This window comes from Bombus terrestris, chromosome 14, assembly GCF_910591885.1.
Source record: "Bombus terrestris chromosome 14, iyBomTerr1.2, whole genome shotgun sequence".
Lineage (NCBI taxonomy): Eukaryota > Metazoa > Arthropoda > Insecta > Hymenoptera > Apidae > Bombus > Bombus terrestris.
Window position 1 is genome coordinate 2,859,462 of NC_063282.1, and position 16,193 is coordinate 2,875,654.

Sequence of the window (16,193 nt, forward strand, 5' to 3'; positions counted from 1 at the left end):
TAAAAGTTAGGAATTGATGGTATTCTTTTAGATTAATTATCAGAATAATTAATTTATTATTGTAATTTTTTAGATTTTTAAATGTTGCAATCCATCGGAATAATGTATAACCATTTATAAATTTTCACAATTAAATTCCAAGTATATAAAACGTAGCACATTCAAACGATCACATAATGGAAATGTAGCGAGTACACTTTTCAGATAATTACATTCGTCGCGACGCAACGTTATTAATTGTAGAGAACATTAAAAGCACTGATATTTTTCGATAGTTGCGTTTCAGAACACGCGACAGAGTCCCATACAATGTCGCATCTAGTCGCGTTTTTATTATAGTGAATGTTTGAAATATCGATACATGTACGAATTACCATCTCACAGAGAATTATACTATTAATGCGATTTAGTTTTTGATTTAACTAGAACTTTACATTCAGTTGTAAATTTACGTTTCGGTCCTTCTTACAGCTGTTTTTGTTGTTTGTTTTCCATAACGATCAAAGAACTAATATTTTGCAAATGAATGGGAAAAAAAATTTGTCCGAATTCTTTTATACAAAATTAGTATTACATTGGTAAAGTGGAGGGGCGATGGTACCGTGGAAGAGAAGGTCGCTATTCAGAGTGCTTTACCCAGTAAACTTGGTGGTTTTCTTACCATATTTGTATTGTTCTCGACGTTACTGATTTAGCATGACGTAGGTTTAGGACGTTAGCAGTATTTGGTATTACAGTTGACTCATCTTCATTCGGACTCCTTTAATTAATTTTCACTAGGGGTATCTGTAATAAAGTCGTCTGGAATAAAACTTAAAATAGAACATTTAAAATCTTGTTTGTGCCTTTATATATAGATAGTAAATCCATGTTTCTTGTAGCTTTTTAATAAAATATTTGTTTTAAATATATGCAATAAATACATAATTGTTAATAGACACGGCTTTATAAAATTATCGATATTTAAATTTTCGCTATTTAATAATTATAGTGTTTTAAAAGTAGGAAATATAAATTTCTGAAGTGAACACTATTATTATAGTCGTAATTTACCGAATATAACATTCAACAGTTTGATAGAATTTCTGCTAGACAAGGCTAGATATTTATTACTGTATTATGGTACAGTAATTACAATAATATTCGAACTAACATATTCAAATATTTTTCAGTAATAATTATAATATAACACCGAAAAATCCGTGTCTTACACATATATTTTTATATATGTAAAGACATATGCTTATCATTGACAAACACATTGTAACATATGTACTTATTAGCAATGTGTTATATTAATTATATTACATTATTTTTAACATAAATACTGACTTTTTCAACATACATGTTGTTTACCTTAACAATATTAACATGTGTATATGTGATACACATATGTTATATATTGGAAACAAAAAATAACGGTATAGATAGCAGCTGAGATATAAAAAATTGTTCTTGTCAGTATTATGTTACCTTGTCATTCTTTAATATATTACTTTTCTTACTTTTGCAAACTGTTGTTCAATTATCTCGACTTAATTGATATTGTTGCATTGTCGAGTTATGAAATGGATAAAAAGTTTAGTTTGAGAACATGTATTCCTCTCAGTTCAATGCAAGTCAATTTATACGATACATATGTTTGTAAATGACCATCATCGTTGTTAGACACATTTCTAAAGTTACACGAACAAACGAAAAAAACTACGTTACTACAAAAATTTCATATCGTGATAAAATTATGGATCTTTATCCTTATACTAATAAAAATGAGAAATAAATTATTCCGAGTAAGTAGACACCGTGTAACGGATGTACGGTGCAATTTCTCCTGTCAGAATCTATGAACATCCATTTCATCGGTTCTATCTTCTTCATTCAAAGAATTCAAATTTTCACCAACTAGAAGGGCTTCAATCTGCTGATATGTTTTTCCTTTTGTTTCCGGTACCCATAGGATCACCATCACAAGTGAAATACTGCATGCTATCGAGAAGATGTAGGAAGTCCCGCACAACTCTACCTTATCGAGAATCTCTAGATGCATTTTCGACACGGAAAAACCAATTATATAATCGAAAATCACAATGATGGCAGCAGCAAACCCCGTTAGTTTCGTAGGAAATAACTCGCCTAGGAGAACATAGGGTATTGTACCTAAACCAATTTGAAACACTATTTCATATATAATTAAGTCGATAACGGGAAGCAGAGAGAAGATGGAAACGTCAATCTTATACAAACGTAACAAAAGATAAGTTGCTCGAATAATCAATGTAAGACTCGACCCAAACGTAGACAGAAGCAAAAGTTTTCTCCTTCCAAACGAATCCACCATAAACATGGTTAAACCATTAGATAGAAACTTGATAAACTGCATGGCAATCATCCCTTCGTATAGATCGTTAACGACCCTTGCTTCTCTTAAAACCAGTTGCAGATCCTGCACAGTGATGAAGTTTCCGCTAAGATGTTGTGCCATAATCAAGCCAAGCATGATAAACAGAGCTTTCCGGTTGCTTCGTTGTAGTATTAATTTCAGCTTGGTTAAACAGGATTTTGTGATTAAATTGCTTGTGTGTAATTCGCTTCTGGGTTCTGGTTGTATTTCGCTTGTGGATGGTCGGTGCGTTTGGCTTGTAGATGGTCGATGTATTTGGCTTGTGGATGGTGCTTGTATTTCGCTTGTGGGTTCTGGCTGTGCCTGGCTTATGGATTGTCGGTGCATTTCGCTTGTGGGTTCTGGGTGTATTGCGCTTGTAGATGGTCGATGTATTTGGCTTGTGGATGGCAGGTGTATTTGGCTTGTAGGTGGTCGGTATATTTGGCTTGTAGGTGGTCGGTGCACTTCAATTAAGGATGGTCTAGGTTCTGGCAGTACCTGGCTTGTGGATTGTCGGTGCTTTTCGCTTGTGGGTTCTGAGTGTATTGCGCTTGTAGATGGTCGATGTATTTGGCTTGTGGATGGTGCTTGTATTTCGCTTCTGGGTTCTGGCTGTACCTGGCTTATGGATTGTCGGTGCATTTCGCTTGTGGGTTCTGGGTATATTGCGCTTGTAGATGGTCGATGTATTTGGCTTGTGGGTGGCAGGTGTAATCGGCTTGTAGGTGGTCGGTATATTTGGTTTGTGACCCATCGGGTTAACTCGCGTTCGGATCGTCCGTATATTTGGTTTGTGGGTGATCGGAGTATGTCGCATATGGGTGGTCGGTATATTTGGCTTGTAGGTGGTCGGTGTAATTCGCTTGTGGATTGAGAGCGTAATTCGCGCGGGGGTTGTAGGGGTAATTCGGGTGAGTCGCGCGAGTATTGTAAGCGTACTTCACCTGTGGGTTGCGGGTGTGTTTCGGATATGACTTCTGAGTGTATTGAGGGTATGGATTGTGAGTGTAAATCGCCTCTGGATTGTTGTTCTAATTCGTAACTGGATTGTGGGTGTGATTTGTATCTGGCTTGTGCACGTAGATCACGTAGTTCGACATTCACTCTGTGGGGATCTACAATGCCTTTGTAATATTCTATCGACTTGCATGCTTGCTGCTTTTTACCTTTTGCCGCCAAGAAATACGGAGTGTCGGGGCAACACGTATTCAGCACCATGGATATAAAGGATATTGTTGCAAGTATCAACAGGAGTGACTTGTTCGTCAGCCAGATTACTACGGTGCAGGTTAGCAGTTCCCCGATGATTACGTTCGCTGTGATTAGAGCACATAGAGCGCCGCTGCTGTTGATGTCGGTGTTGATTTCTGACACGTACATTGGATTTATCGTATGGGCAATACCAACGGCTATACCGAGCATCACCCAAGCAAGGTATATCATTGGGCCGCCAGTTACGGCGTACATGATGAACCAGCCTGAGGTGAACATTATGCTGGATAGAAAGAGGCAGTATTTACGACCCCAGCAATCGGCCAACTGGACAGCCACAAGTGAACCGATCATTCCTGTCAAAGGAACGATCCATGAACTTTCGTCGTTTATTAACCTTAGCGGTATTCTGCGGGCTTTGACTATTTCCGTGCGAACAGAAGCCAGTGCCCATCCGTTGACTGTACCGCCTAGCAACATGGTAAACGTCGCTGGAATGAGAAACAGGTAATGCTATATATAGCATATGATAATTGTAGTGCGGTTGTTTTATAAAGACACTGCGTTTATTTACGCAAATTTATATATTTAATATATACTATAAATATATTTATAATTAATACATACAGCAGGCTATAAGTAACCGGCTCTTCGCGATGTTAGCTCGAATGCTTTTCATTAGTAGTTTATTTCTTAACTATTTTATTACTGATCTGTTAATCCATACACATTATGTGCATTAAGTAAAATAGTACATGAAGTAAAATTTTTAGAGACTTGCGATAAGTCAAGATGTATTATTGTGTAATAATGTACATTTTATCGCTTTCAGATTTCTTATAAATATACGTTGGGTTGGCGTTAAGATTAGGGTTAGGGTTAGGGGCGTGAAACTAATCCCCGTTTGGATTAGACGTTATCGTTATGCAATAGAGTAGATATTTACTAGTGCAAATATGATTATGACTGAATTTGACAAGTAATCGCGATAATTAGATACTCGAGGAGCTAATGACAATGATCCTAGGTTCAATAACGAATCCGCGGTCAATGGGATGATAGATGTACGTTCTCACAAAGTCCACTCTGATTCTTTGTTAACAAAACGTGAAATATTCACTGATCGTAAAGACGTTACTCTTTTCGTCGATTAGATCGCACATGAGAATAACTCTCCTTCCCGATGATGCCACTGAGGAAAAACTAAGGGGTGTGTCTAAGGACACGAGATCCTCGGATTCGTCGAGGAAAGCCTTCGTTCGGAAGGTGAGGGAAATTGGCGTTGCTGTTAAATTGGTCAATCTCCATATCGGTGGTTAGAAAAAGATGCCAGCAGCCCTTGAGCGAAAGTTGCTAGCGGGAAGCGGCGTTCGTATAAAAATAGATTTCTCCTATCTTCCCCTAGTTGGAACAAAGACTATTTGTCTGTTTGAAGGACTTTAGTTAACTAAATCTTAATATCTGTAGCGGGTCCTCAGGCTAACTAAACATATAATGTGGAGACATTTGCGTTGACATCTGGCAATCATCTTACCCGAAGGATAGAGTCTGCGTGTGGCGAGCTACGGGACAGAAACCGTTGGAATATTTACTGTCACGTGCCGCTACGACTATTTCTTTTAAGGGGAGTTATAGAATTACTCCATGCCTTTGTTAGACAAAACGTTCATCACTTAACCGCGGCTACGTTCGGCGACTGGTTGTCGCCTCGAGCCCAAGCTCACTATTACAAGTTTCGAACAATTACAATAGGGTTGGATGACTACAATTGTTTAATTACAGCTATGGTAGAATCTAGATTACAATGTTACGGGATTTTCCCAAAATTCGAAAGGGAAGGTTCTGGTGTTCCTTCATCTCCGACATATATAAAAGTCCGCACACGATTTATGATATAATAAAGCATCATTGCGATGAATATTAGAATATCAGGATGTTAAATTTATTATAATGTAGGATGAAGTATAAATGTAACTTTAAACGATGGTATGTAAGTCATTAGAAGTGAGAAATAATTCAGGAACACCACTGTGAAACATCAATTCGAGGGAAGAAAGGAAATTGCATTCTGCGTACTAAAATTACAGATAAATACTTGATGTAATATCAAGAGTGAAAACTAACCAATACTAATTGCTAGGCATTGCCGCCATACTGGATTGAAGCGACTACGAGATTCTCTTACCACCGATGATGGAACAGAATATATACTTTCGCTCTCAAACGATCTCCTGCGATTCTGGAAAACAGATACCTTCGTTAAGAATAGAAATCATAATTCTTTTCTAATTAGATAATAATTAAGATAAATAATTAGATTAAATAATTAGATAATAATTAGATAATCAAACTTTTAAGCTAATATAAATTCCAAACCACGGAAAATATATTAATAAGTATTTAAATATTAATATTCTTTCAACGGAATTGACAAATATTCTTCCTCCTATCTTAATACAAATACACTTTATGGTATTTCTATCAACAGCTGTAAAATATGCTTGATGTTATTTGACTTTATTATAGATAGCAAACGTACTTGAGTTCTTCACTGACGTTTGCTAATGGTTATTTATGCTTTTGAAAACATTCTCCTAAAATCATTTCCTCTGATCGTCCTCCAAATCAATGATCATTTGAACCGTTTTTATATGTTTCTTAAATATCTTTTGTAAATAATGAAATATATGAACATGTCGTACAGATAATACCGAAGCACCGTTTGAACCTTCGAATATGATTCGATATTTATAAGACGTAACAGTTTTATGCTTTGAACATTATGTTTTGGTGGGTCGTGACAGTTGAAATCAGGATGAAAGATTCAAAACGTTAAATGATCACGATCGATTAAAACACAAGGTCAAAGATTTAAGATTATTGTGACTTTTAAATATCGAATGATATTCGAAGGATCAGACGGATAATTTGGTATTATCGACAAGATATGTTAATACATTTCATTATTTGCCAAAACATTAAACCGGGGAGTTGGAATCAAAACTTTGAAGTTTTGGTAATACTTGCAAGAGTTTCATAAATCTTGAAGAACGTTCGATACAATTGTAGATTCGAAATTAATACTAATTGCTATGGATTCGTATCTTTATTTGGAAAAAAAAGAATAATAGTCAAATTCGCTGAAATAGGTATCTCAAACAGACCCTTTTTTATTTTTTCGTTCAATTAGGATTTGTTACGCTGCGATATTTAATTTCTAACAGTTTATTTCAAAAATATTTATTGCATAATCATATTAAATGTTTACCGTCGAACGCTGGGACATGCTGCCAGAAATAAGTACTTTCACGCAATAATATAATCACGATAGATTTTCAATAATTCAATTCGTAGAACCCAGTTCACACGTAATTATTTAAAAACTGCACGAAAAATCATTGGTAATTATCTATCGCAAAGAGAGAACAATTGTAAGAAGTCCTTACACTGAATCTCACGATTGACGGATTTTGTATTGATTTGTACCATTTACACGGTCTGCTACAACCATACTGGGTACTTCTAAGGATACTTCCCCTTTACATTCAGCCGACATTATTTCAATACATAAACACTTCTTATTCTCCTTGTTATATGTTTAAATGTAACGAATTAATTTTAAAAATTCTGATATAGAAACAATAATATTTTTGTACTTATTCTATCTAGGAAATATCCTAATTATAATGATAGAACATACGAAAGCCAACTATTATATCATAAATATTTCTTGTAATGTAAAAATTAAAATAAACAAAAATAATTGCACAGCTTCGACTATTAGTTATTTTTGTTCCATGTTGCGACATCGGCTACATTGCCATCATAATCCAGCATTTGAATTATCTTTAATTTTTTGAAGCATATCTACCTCTATCGCGGTAATTCTATTTGTTCTTTGCTTTCCCTCTATTTCAACGTTTCCTACTGAAACTGTCGCGACGTCCAATAACGTGCAATGATGTCCGACGGTGACCAACGATGTCCAACGATGTCCCACGGTGCAGTCCAATCTAGATTATGCAAAATTCTCCTAGTGGCTTTTGGAGATATAAACCGGACTGTAGCGTAGTACTTGGCTTGGTATCAGATTAATCAATTGATTAATTTTCGGAAAACGATGCCAATTACCAGATCTCACCACGAGGCGGTGACTATGTACGAGATCCGCCCATGGGTTGTTTAACATTACACACCAATCTCGGCATTCAACCTATTGGCCAGAATGTCGAGTTCCGACTCTACTTAACCATGGGCCTGCCGGGGAGGGATCGCTGAACAGAATTACGAATGCACGGCCCCAACTGAACGAGTGGCGTCCACCCCCGTGACAGTCGAACAGAATTCCGGAGGACGTGAAATTGCAGGAACCTATCCGCGTATCCAAGTACCAATCGGACAGGACTGCAGATCGACAACTGAATCGAAAGCATCACCGGCGCGTCGACAACTCCTGCGATTCCGCGCAAACATCGAGCAGTCACCAGAACAGGCGTGTCCTTGGGGCGACTTACAAATTGAAAAAGCTATGCAGTGCACGTTTACCTGCATGCACCCGGAATACGCGCGAGCGACCATGCCATGTGATCATATGTTTAAATCATTGATTTAAAAGTTAGGAATTGATGGCATTCTATTATATTAATTATCAGGATAATTAATTTATTATTTTAATTTTTTAGATTTTTAAATGTTGCAATCCATCGGAATAATGTATAACCATTTATAAATTTTCACAATTAAATTCCAAGTATATAAAACATAGCACATTCAAACGATCACATAATGGAAATATAGCGAGTACACTTTTCAGATAATTACATTCGTCGCGACGCAACGTTATTAATGGTAGAGAACATTAAAAGCACTGATATTTTTCGATAGTTGCGTTTCAGAACACGCGACAGAGTCCCATACAATGTCGCATCTAGTCGCGTTTTTATTATAGTGAATGTTTGAAATATCGATACATGTACGAATTACCATCTCACAGAGAATTATAATATTAATGCGATTTAGTTTTTGGTTTAACTAGAACTTTACATTCAGTTGTAAATTTACGCTTCGGTCCTTCTTACAGCTGTTTTTGTTGTTTGTTTTCCATAACGATCAAAGAACTAATATTTTGCAAATGAATGGGAAAAAAAATTTGTCCGAATTCTTTTATACAAAATTAGTATTACATTGGTAAAATGGAGGGGCGATGGTACCGTGGAAGAGAAGGTCGCTATTCAGAGTGCTTTACCCAGTAAACTTGGTAGTTTTCTTACCATATTTATATTGTTCTCGACGTTACTGATTTAGCATGACGTAGGTTTAGGACGTTAGCAGTATTTGGTATTACAGTTGACTCATCTTCATTCGGACTCCTTTAATTAATTTTCACTAGGGGTATCTGTAATAAAGTCGTCTGGAATAAAACTTAAAATAGAACATTTAAAATCTTGTTTGTGCCTTTATATATAGATAGTAAATCCATGTTTCTTGTAGCTTTTTAATAAAATATTTGTTTTAAATATATGCAATAAATACATAATTGTTAATAGACACGGCTTTATAAAATTATCGATATTTAAATTTTCGCTATTTAATAATTATAGTGTTTTAACAGTAGGAAATATAAATTTCTGAAGTGAACACTATTATTATAGTCGTAATTTACCGAATATAACATTCAACAGTTTGATAGAATTTCTGCTAGACAAGGCTAGATATTTATTACTGTATTATGGTACAGTAATTACAATAATATTCGAACTAACATATTCTAATATTTTTCAGTAATAATTATAATATAACACCGAAAAATCCGTGTCTTACACATATATTTTTATATATGTAAACACATATGCTTATCATTGACAAACACATTGTAACATATGTACTTATTAGCAATGTGTTATATTAATTATATTACATTATTTTTAACATAAATGCTAACTTCTTCAACATACATGTTGTTTACCTTAACAATATTAACATGTGTATATGTGATACACATATGTTATATATTGGAAACAAAAAATAACGGTATAGATAGCAGCTGAGATATAAAAAATTGTTCTTGTCAGTATTATGTTACCTTGTCATTCTTTAATATATTACTTTTCTTACTTTTGCAAACTGTTGTTCAATTATCTCGACTTAATTGATATTGTTGCATTGTCGAGTTATGAAATGGATAAAAAGTTTAGTTTGAGAACATGTATTCCTCTCAGTTCAATGCAAGTCAATTTATACGATACATATGTTTGTAAATGACCATCATCGTTGTTAGACACATTTCTAAAGTTACACGAACAAACGAAAAAAACTACGTTACTACAAAAATTGCATGTCGTGATAAAATTATGGATCTTTATCCTTATACTAATAAAAATGAGAAATAAAATATTCCGAGTAAGTAGACACCGTGTAACGGATGTACGGTGCAATTTCTCCTGTCAGAATCTTTAATTATCCATTTCATCGGTTCTAACTTCTTCATTCAAAGAATTCAAATTTTCACCAACTAGAAGGGCTTCAATCTGCTGATATGTTTTTCCTTTTGTTTCCGGTACCCATAGGCTCACCATCAGAAGTGAAATACTGCATGCTATCGAGAAGATGTAGGAAGTCCCGCACAACCCTACCTTATCGAGAATCTCTAGATGCATTTTCGACACGGAAAAACCAATTATATAATCGAAAATCACAATGATGGCAGCAGCAAACCCCGTTAGTTTCGTAGGAAATAACTCGCCTAAGAGAATATAGGGTAATATACCTAAACCAATTTGAAACACTATTTGATATATAATTAAGTCGATAACGGGAAGCAGAGAGACGATGGAAACGTCAATCTTATACAAACGTAACAAAAGATAAGTTGCTCGAATAATCAATGTAAGACTCGACCCAAACGTAGACAGAAGCAAAAGTTTTCTCCTTCCAAACGAATCCACCATAAACATGGTTAAACCGTAAGATAGAAACTTGATAAACTGCATGGCAATCATCCCTTCGTATAGATCGTTAACGACCCTTGCTTCTCTTAAAACCAGTTGCAGATCCTGCACAGTGATGAAGTTTCCGCTAAGATGTTGTGCCATAATCAAGCCAAGCATGATAAACAGAGCTTTCCGGTTGCTTCGTTGTAGTATTAATTTCAGCTTGGTTAAACAGGATTTTGTGATTAAATTGCTTGTGTGTAATTCGCTTCTGGGTTCTGGTTGTATTTCGCTTGTGGATGGTCGGTGCGTTTGGCTTGTAGATGGTCGATGTATTTGGCTTGTGGATGGTGCTTGTATTTCGCTTGTGGGTTCTGGCTGTGCCTGGCTTATGGATTGTCGGTGCATTTCGCTTGTGGGTTCTGGGTGTATTGCGCTTGTAGATGGTCGATGTATTTGGCTTGTGGATGGCAGGTGTATTTGGCTTGTAGGTGGTCGGTATATTTGGCTTGTAGGTGGTCGGTGCACTTCAATTAAGGATGGTCTAGGTTCTGGCAGTACCTGGCTTGTGGATTGTCGGTGCTTTTCGCTTGTGGGTTCTGAGTGTATTGCGCTTGTAGATGGTCGATGTATTTGGCTTGTGGATGGTGCTTGTATTTCGCTTCTGGGTTCTGGCTGTACCTGGCTTATGGATTGTCGGTGCATTTCGCTTGTGGGTTCTGGGTGTACTGCGCTTGTGAATGATAGGTGTATTTGGCTTGTGGATGGCAGGTGTATTTGGCTTGTAGGTGGTCGGTATATTCGGCTTGTAGATGGTCGGTGCACTTCAATTAAGGATGGTCGGTACGTTTGTCTTGTAGATGGTCGATGTATTTGGCTTGTGGATGGTACTTGTATTTCGCTTCTCGGTTCTGGCAGTACGTGGCTTGTGGATTGTCGGTGCATTTCGCTTGTGGGTTCTGAGTGTATTGCGCTTGTAGATGGTCGATGTATTTGGCTTGTGGATGGTGCTTGTATTTCGCTTCTGGGTTCTGGCTGTACCTGGCTTATGGATTGTCGGTACATTTCGCTTGTGGGTTCTGGGTGTATTGCGCTTGTAGATGGTCGATGTATTTGGCTTGTGGGTGGCAGGTGTATTCGGCTTGTAGGTGGTCGGTATATTTGGTTTGTGACCCATCGGGTTAACTCGCGTTCGGATCGTCCGTATATTTCGTTTGTGGGTGATCGGAGTATGTCGCATATGGGTGGTCGGTATATTTGGCTTGTAGGTGGTCGGTGTAATTCGCCTGTGGATTGAGAGCGTAATTCGCGGGGGTTTTGTAGGGGTAATTCGGGTGAGTCGAGCGAGTGTTGTAAGCGTACTTCACCTGTGGGTTGCGGGTGTGTTTCGGATATGACTTCTGAGTGTATTGAGGGCATGGATTGTGAGTGTAAATCGCCTCTGGATTGTTGTTCTAATTCGTAACTGGATTGTTGTTCTAATTCGTAACTGGATTGTGGGTGTGATATGTATCTGGCTTGTGCACGTAGAGCACGTAGTTCGACATTCACTCTGTGGGGATCTACAATGCCTTTGTAATATTCTATCGACTTGCATGCTTGCTGCTTTTTACCTTTTGCCGCCAAGAAATACGGAGTATCGGGGCAACACGTATTCAGCAACATGGATATAAAGGATATTGTTGCAAGTATCAACAGGAGTGACTTGTTCGTCAGCCAGATTACTACGGTGCAGGTTAGCAGTTCCCCCATGATTACGTTCGCTGTGATTAGAGCACCTATAGCGCCGCTGCTGTTGATGTCGGTGTTGATTTCTGACACGTACATTGGATTTATCGTATGGGCAATACCAACAGCTATACCGAGCATCACCCAAGCAAGGTATATCATTGGGCCGCCAGTTACGGCGTACATGATGAACCAGCCTGAGGTGAACATTATGCTGGATAGAAAGAGGCAGTATTTACGACCCCAGCAATCGGCCAACTGGACAGCCACAAGTGAACCGATCATTCCTGTCAAAGGAACGATCCATGAACTTTCGTCGTTTATTAACCTTAGCGGTATTCTGCGGGCTTTGACTATTTCCGTGCGAACAGAAGCCAGTGTCCATCCGTTGACTGTACCGCCTAGCAACATGGTTAACGTCGCTGGAATGAGAAACAGGTAATGCTATATATAGCATATGATAATTGTAGTGCGGTTGTTTTATAAAGACACTGCGTTTATTTACGCAAATTTATATATTTAATATATACTATAAATATATTTATAATTAATACATACAGCAGGCTATAAGTAACCGGCTCTTCACGATGTTAGCTCGAATGCTTTTCATTAGTAGTTTATTTCTTAACTATTTTATTACTGATCTGTTAATCCATACACATTATGTGCATTAAGTAAAATAGTACATGAAGTAAAATTTTTAGGGACTTGCGATAAGTCAAGATGTATTATTGTGTAATAATGTACATTTTATCGCTTTCAGATTTCTTATAAATATACGTTGGGTTGGCGTTAAGATTAGGGTTAGGGTTAGGGGCGTGAAACTAATCCCCGTTTGGATTAGACGTTATCGTTATGCAATAGAGTAGATATTTACTAGTGCAAATATGATTATGACTGAATTTGACAAGTAATCGCGATAATTAGATACTCGAGGAGCTAATGACAATGATCCTAGGTTCAATAACGAATCCGCGGTCAATGGGATGATAGATGTACGTTCTCACAAAGTCCAAGTCTGATTCTTTGTTAACAAAACGTGAAATATTCACTGATCGTAAAGACGTTACTCTTTTCGTCGATTAGATCGCACATGAGAATAACTCTCCTTCCCGATGATGCCACTGAGGAAAAATCTAAGGGGTGTGTCTAAGGACACGAGATCCTCGGATTCGTCGAGGAAAGCCTTCGTTCGGAAGGTGAGGGAAATTGGCGTTGCTGTTAAATTGGTCAATCTCCATATCGGTGGTTAGAAAAAGATGCCAGCAGCCCTTGAGCGAAAGTTGCTAGCGGGAAGCGGCGTTCGTATAAAAATAGATTTCTCCTATCTTCCCCTAGTTGGAACAAAGACTATTTGTCTGTTTGAAGGACTTTAGTTAACTAAATCTTAATATCTGTAGCGGGTCCTCAGGCTAACTAAACATATAATGTGGAGACATCTGCGTTGACATCTGGCAATCATCTTACCCGAAGGATAGAGTCTGCGTGTGGCGAGCTACGGGACAGAAACCGTTGGAATATTTACTGTCACGTGCCGCTACGACTATTTCTTTTAAGGGGAGTTATAGAATTACTCCATGCCTTTGTTAGACAAAACGTTCATCACTTAACCGCGGCTACGTTCGGCGACTGGTTGTCGCCTCGAGCCCAAGCTCACTATTACAAGTTTCGAACAATTACAATAGGGTTGGATGACTACAATTGTTTAATTACAGCTATGGTAGAATCTAGATTACAATGTTACGGGATTTTCCCAAAATTCGAAAGGGAAGGTTCTGGTGTTCCTTCATCTCCGACATATATAAAAGTCCGCACACGATTTATGATATAATAAAGCATCATTGCGATGAATTTAGAATATCAGGATGTTAAATTTATTATAATGTAGGATGAAGTATAAATGTAACTTTAAACGATGGTATGTAAGTCATTAGAAGTGAGAAATAATTCAGGAACACCACTGTGAAACATCAGTTCGAGGGAAGAAAGGAAATTGCATTCTGCGTACTAAAATTACAGATAAATACTTGACGTAATATCAAGAGTGAAAACTAACCAATACTAATTGCTAGGTATTGCCGCCATTCTGGGTTGAAGACACTACGAGATTCTCTTACCACCGATGATGGAACAGAATATATACTTTCGCTCTCAAACGATCTCCTGCGAATCTGGAAAACAGATACCTTCGTTAAGAATAGAAATCATAATTCTTTTCTAATTAGATAATAATTAAGATAAATAATTAGATTAAATAATTAGATAATAATTAGATAATCAAACTTTTAAGCTAATATAAATTCCAAACCACGGAAAATATATTAATAAGTATTTAAATATTAATATTCTTTCAAAGGAATTGACAAATTTTCTTCCTCCTATCTTAATACAAATACACTTTATGGTATTTCTATCAACAGCTGTAAAATATGCTTGATGTTATTTGACTTTATTATAGATAGCAAACGTACTTGAGTTCTTCACTGACGTTCGCTAATGGTTATTTATGCTTTTGAAAACTTTCTCATAAAATCATTTCCTCTGATCGTCCTCCAAATCAATGATCATTTGAACCGTTTTTATATGTTTCTTAAATATCTTTTGTAAATAATGAAATATATGAACATGTCGTACAGATAATACCGAAGCACGGTTTGAACCTTCGAATATGATTCGATATTTATAAGACGTAACAGTTTTATGCTTTGAACTGTATGTTTTGATGGGTCGTGACAGTTGAAATCAGGGTGAAAGATTCAAGATTTTAAATGATCACGATCGATTAAGACACAAGGTCAAAGATTTAAGATTATTGGGACTTTTAAATATCGAATCATATTCGAAGGTTCAGACGGTACTTTGGTATTATCGACACGATATGTTAATACATTTCATTATTTGCCAAAACATTAAATCGAGGCGTAGGAATCAAAACTTTGAAGTTTAGGTAATACTTGCAAGAGTTTCATAAATCTTGAAGAACGTTCGATACAATTGTAGATTCGAAATTAATACTAATTGCTATGGATTCGTATCTTTATTTGGAAATAAAAGAATAATAATCAAATTCGCTGAAATAGGTATCTCAAACAGACCCTTTTTCATTTTTTCGTTCAATTAGAATTTGTTACGCTGCGATATTTAATTTCTAACAGTTTATTTCAAAAATATTTATTGTATAATCATATTAAATGCTTACCGTCGATCGCTGGGACATGCTGCCAGAAATAAGTACTTTCACGCAATAATATAATCACGATAGATTTTCAATAATTCAATTCGTAGAACCCAGTTCACACATAATTATTTAAAAACTGCACGAAAAATCATTGGTAATTATCTATCGCAAAGAGAGAACAATTGTAAGAAGTCCTTACACTGAATCTCACGATTGACGGATTTTGTATTGATTTGTACCATTTACACGGTCTGCTACAACCATACTGGGTACTTCTAAGGATACTTCCCCTTTACATTCAGCCGACATTATTTCAATACATAAACACTTCTTATTCTCCTTGTTATATGTTTAAATGTAACGAATTAATTTTAAAAATTCTGATATAGAAACAATAATATTTTTGTACTTATTCTATCTAGGAAATATCCTAATTATAATGATAGAACATACGAAAGCCAACTATTATATCATAAATATTTCTTGTAATGTAAAAATTAAAATAAACAAAAATAATTGCACAGCTTCGACTATTAGTTATTTTTGTTCCATGTTGCGACATCGGCTACATTGCCATCATAATCCAGCATTTGAATTATCTTTAATTTTTTGAAGCATATCTACCTCTATCGCGGTAATTCTATTTGTTCTTTGCTTTCCCTCTATTTCAACGTTTCCTACTGAAACTGTCGCGACGTCCAATAATGTGCAATGATGTCCGACGGTGACCAACGATGTCCAACGATGTCCCACGGTGCAGTCC

General features: G+C 36.4%; 2 protein-coding genes across 4 annotated transcripts; both read right to left on the reverse strand.

The window, feature by feature from the left end:
* Positions 1 to 64: 64 nt before the first annotated feature.
* Positions 65 to 7,324, reverse strand: LOC125386345 (facilitated trehalose transporter Tret1-like). Of its 2 annotated transcripts, XM_048412206.1 has the most exons (4): positions 6,864 to 7,324; positions 5,720 to 5,834; positions 2,915 to 4,086; positions 65 to 2,761 (listed from the first exon to the last, which is right to left on the reverse strand). In XM_048412206.1, exons 1-4 carry the CDS (start codon positions 6,879 to 6,881, stop codon positions 1,835 to 1,837), a joined length of 2,232 nt encoding a protein of 743 aa, XP_048268163.1. In that variant the 5' UTR covers positions 6,882 to 7,324; the 3' UTR covers positions 65 to 1,834. The 2 variants fall into 2 exon arrangements, with proteins under 2 accessions (XP_048268163.1, XP_048268162.1); XM_048412205.1 differs by having other exon boundaries at positions 66 to 4,086; positions 6,864 to 7,312.
* A 916-nt stretch (positions 7,325 to 8,240) lies between these two features.
* Positions 8,241 to 15,886, reverse strand: LOC105667057 (transcription factor SPT20 homolog). Of its 2 annotated transcripts, none has more exons than XM_048412208.1 (3): positions 15,452 to 15,886; positions 14,309 to 14,423; positions 8,241 to 12,674 (listed from the first exon to the last, which is right to left on the reverse strand). In XM_048412208.1, exons 1-3 carry the CDS (start codon positions 15,467 to 15,469, stop codon positions 10,048 to 10,050), a joined length of 2,760 nt encoding a protein of 919 aa, XP_048268165.1. In that variant the 5' UTR covers positions 15,470 to 15,886; the 3' UTR covers positions 8,241 to 10,047. The 2 variants fall into 2 exon arrangements, with proteins under 2 accessions (XP_048268165.1, XP_048268166.1); XM_048412209.1 differs by lacking the exon at positions 15,452 to 15,886 and adding an exon at positions 14,724 to 14,986.
* Between the last annotated feature and the right edge of the window lie 307 nt (positions 15,887 to 16,193).

What these genes read in the sequence shown, in the direction of transcription:
- LOC125386345 (XM_048412205.1), bottom strand. An exon ending in ATGCCTAGCAATTAGTATTG is followed by an intron (nt 4,087 to 5,719) that starts GTTAGTTTTCAC and finishes TTCTCATTCCAG; the next exon opens with CGACGTTTACCATGTTGCTA.
- LOC105667057 (XM_048412208.1), bottom strand. An exon ending in ATACCTAGCAATTAGTATTG is followed by an intron (nt 12,675 to 14,308) that starts GTTAGTTTTCAC and finishes TTCTCATTCCAG; the next exon opens with CGACGTTAACCATGTTGCTA.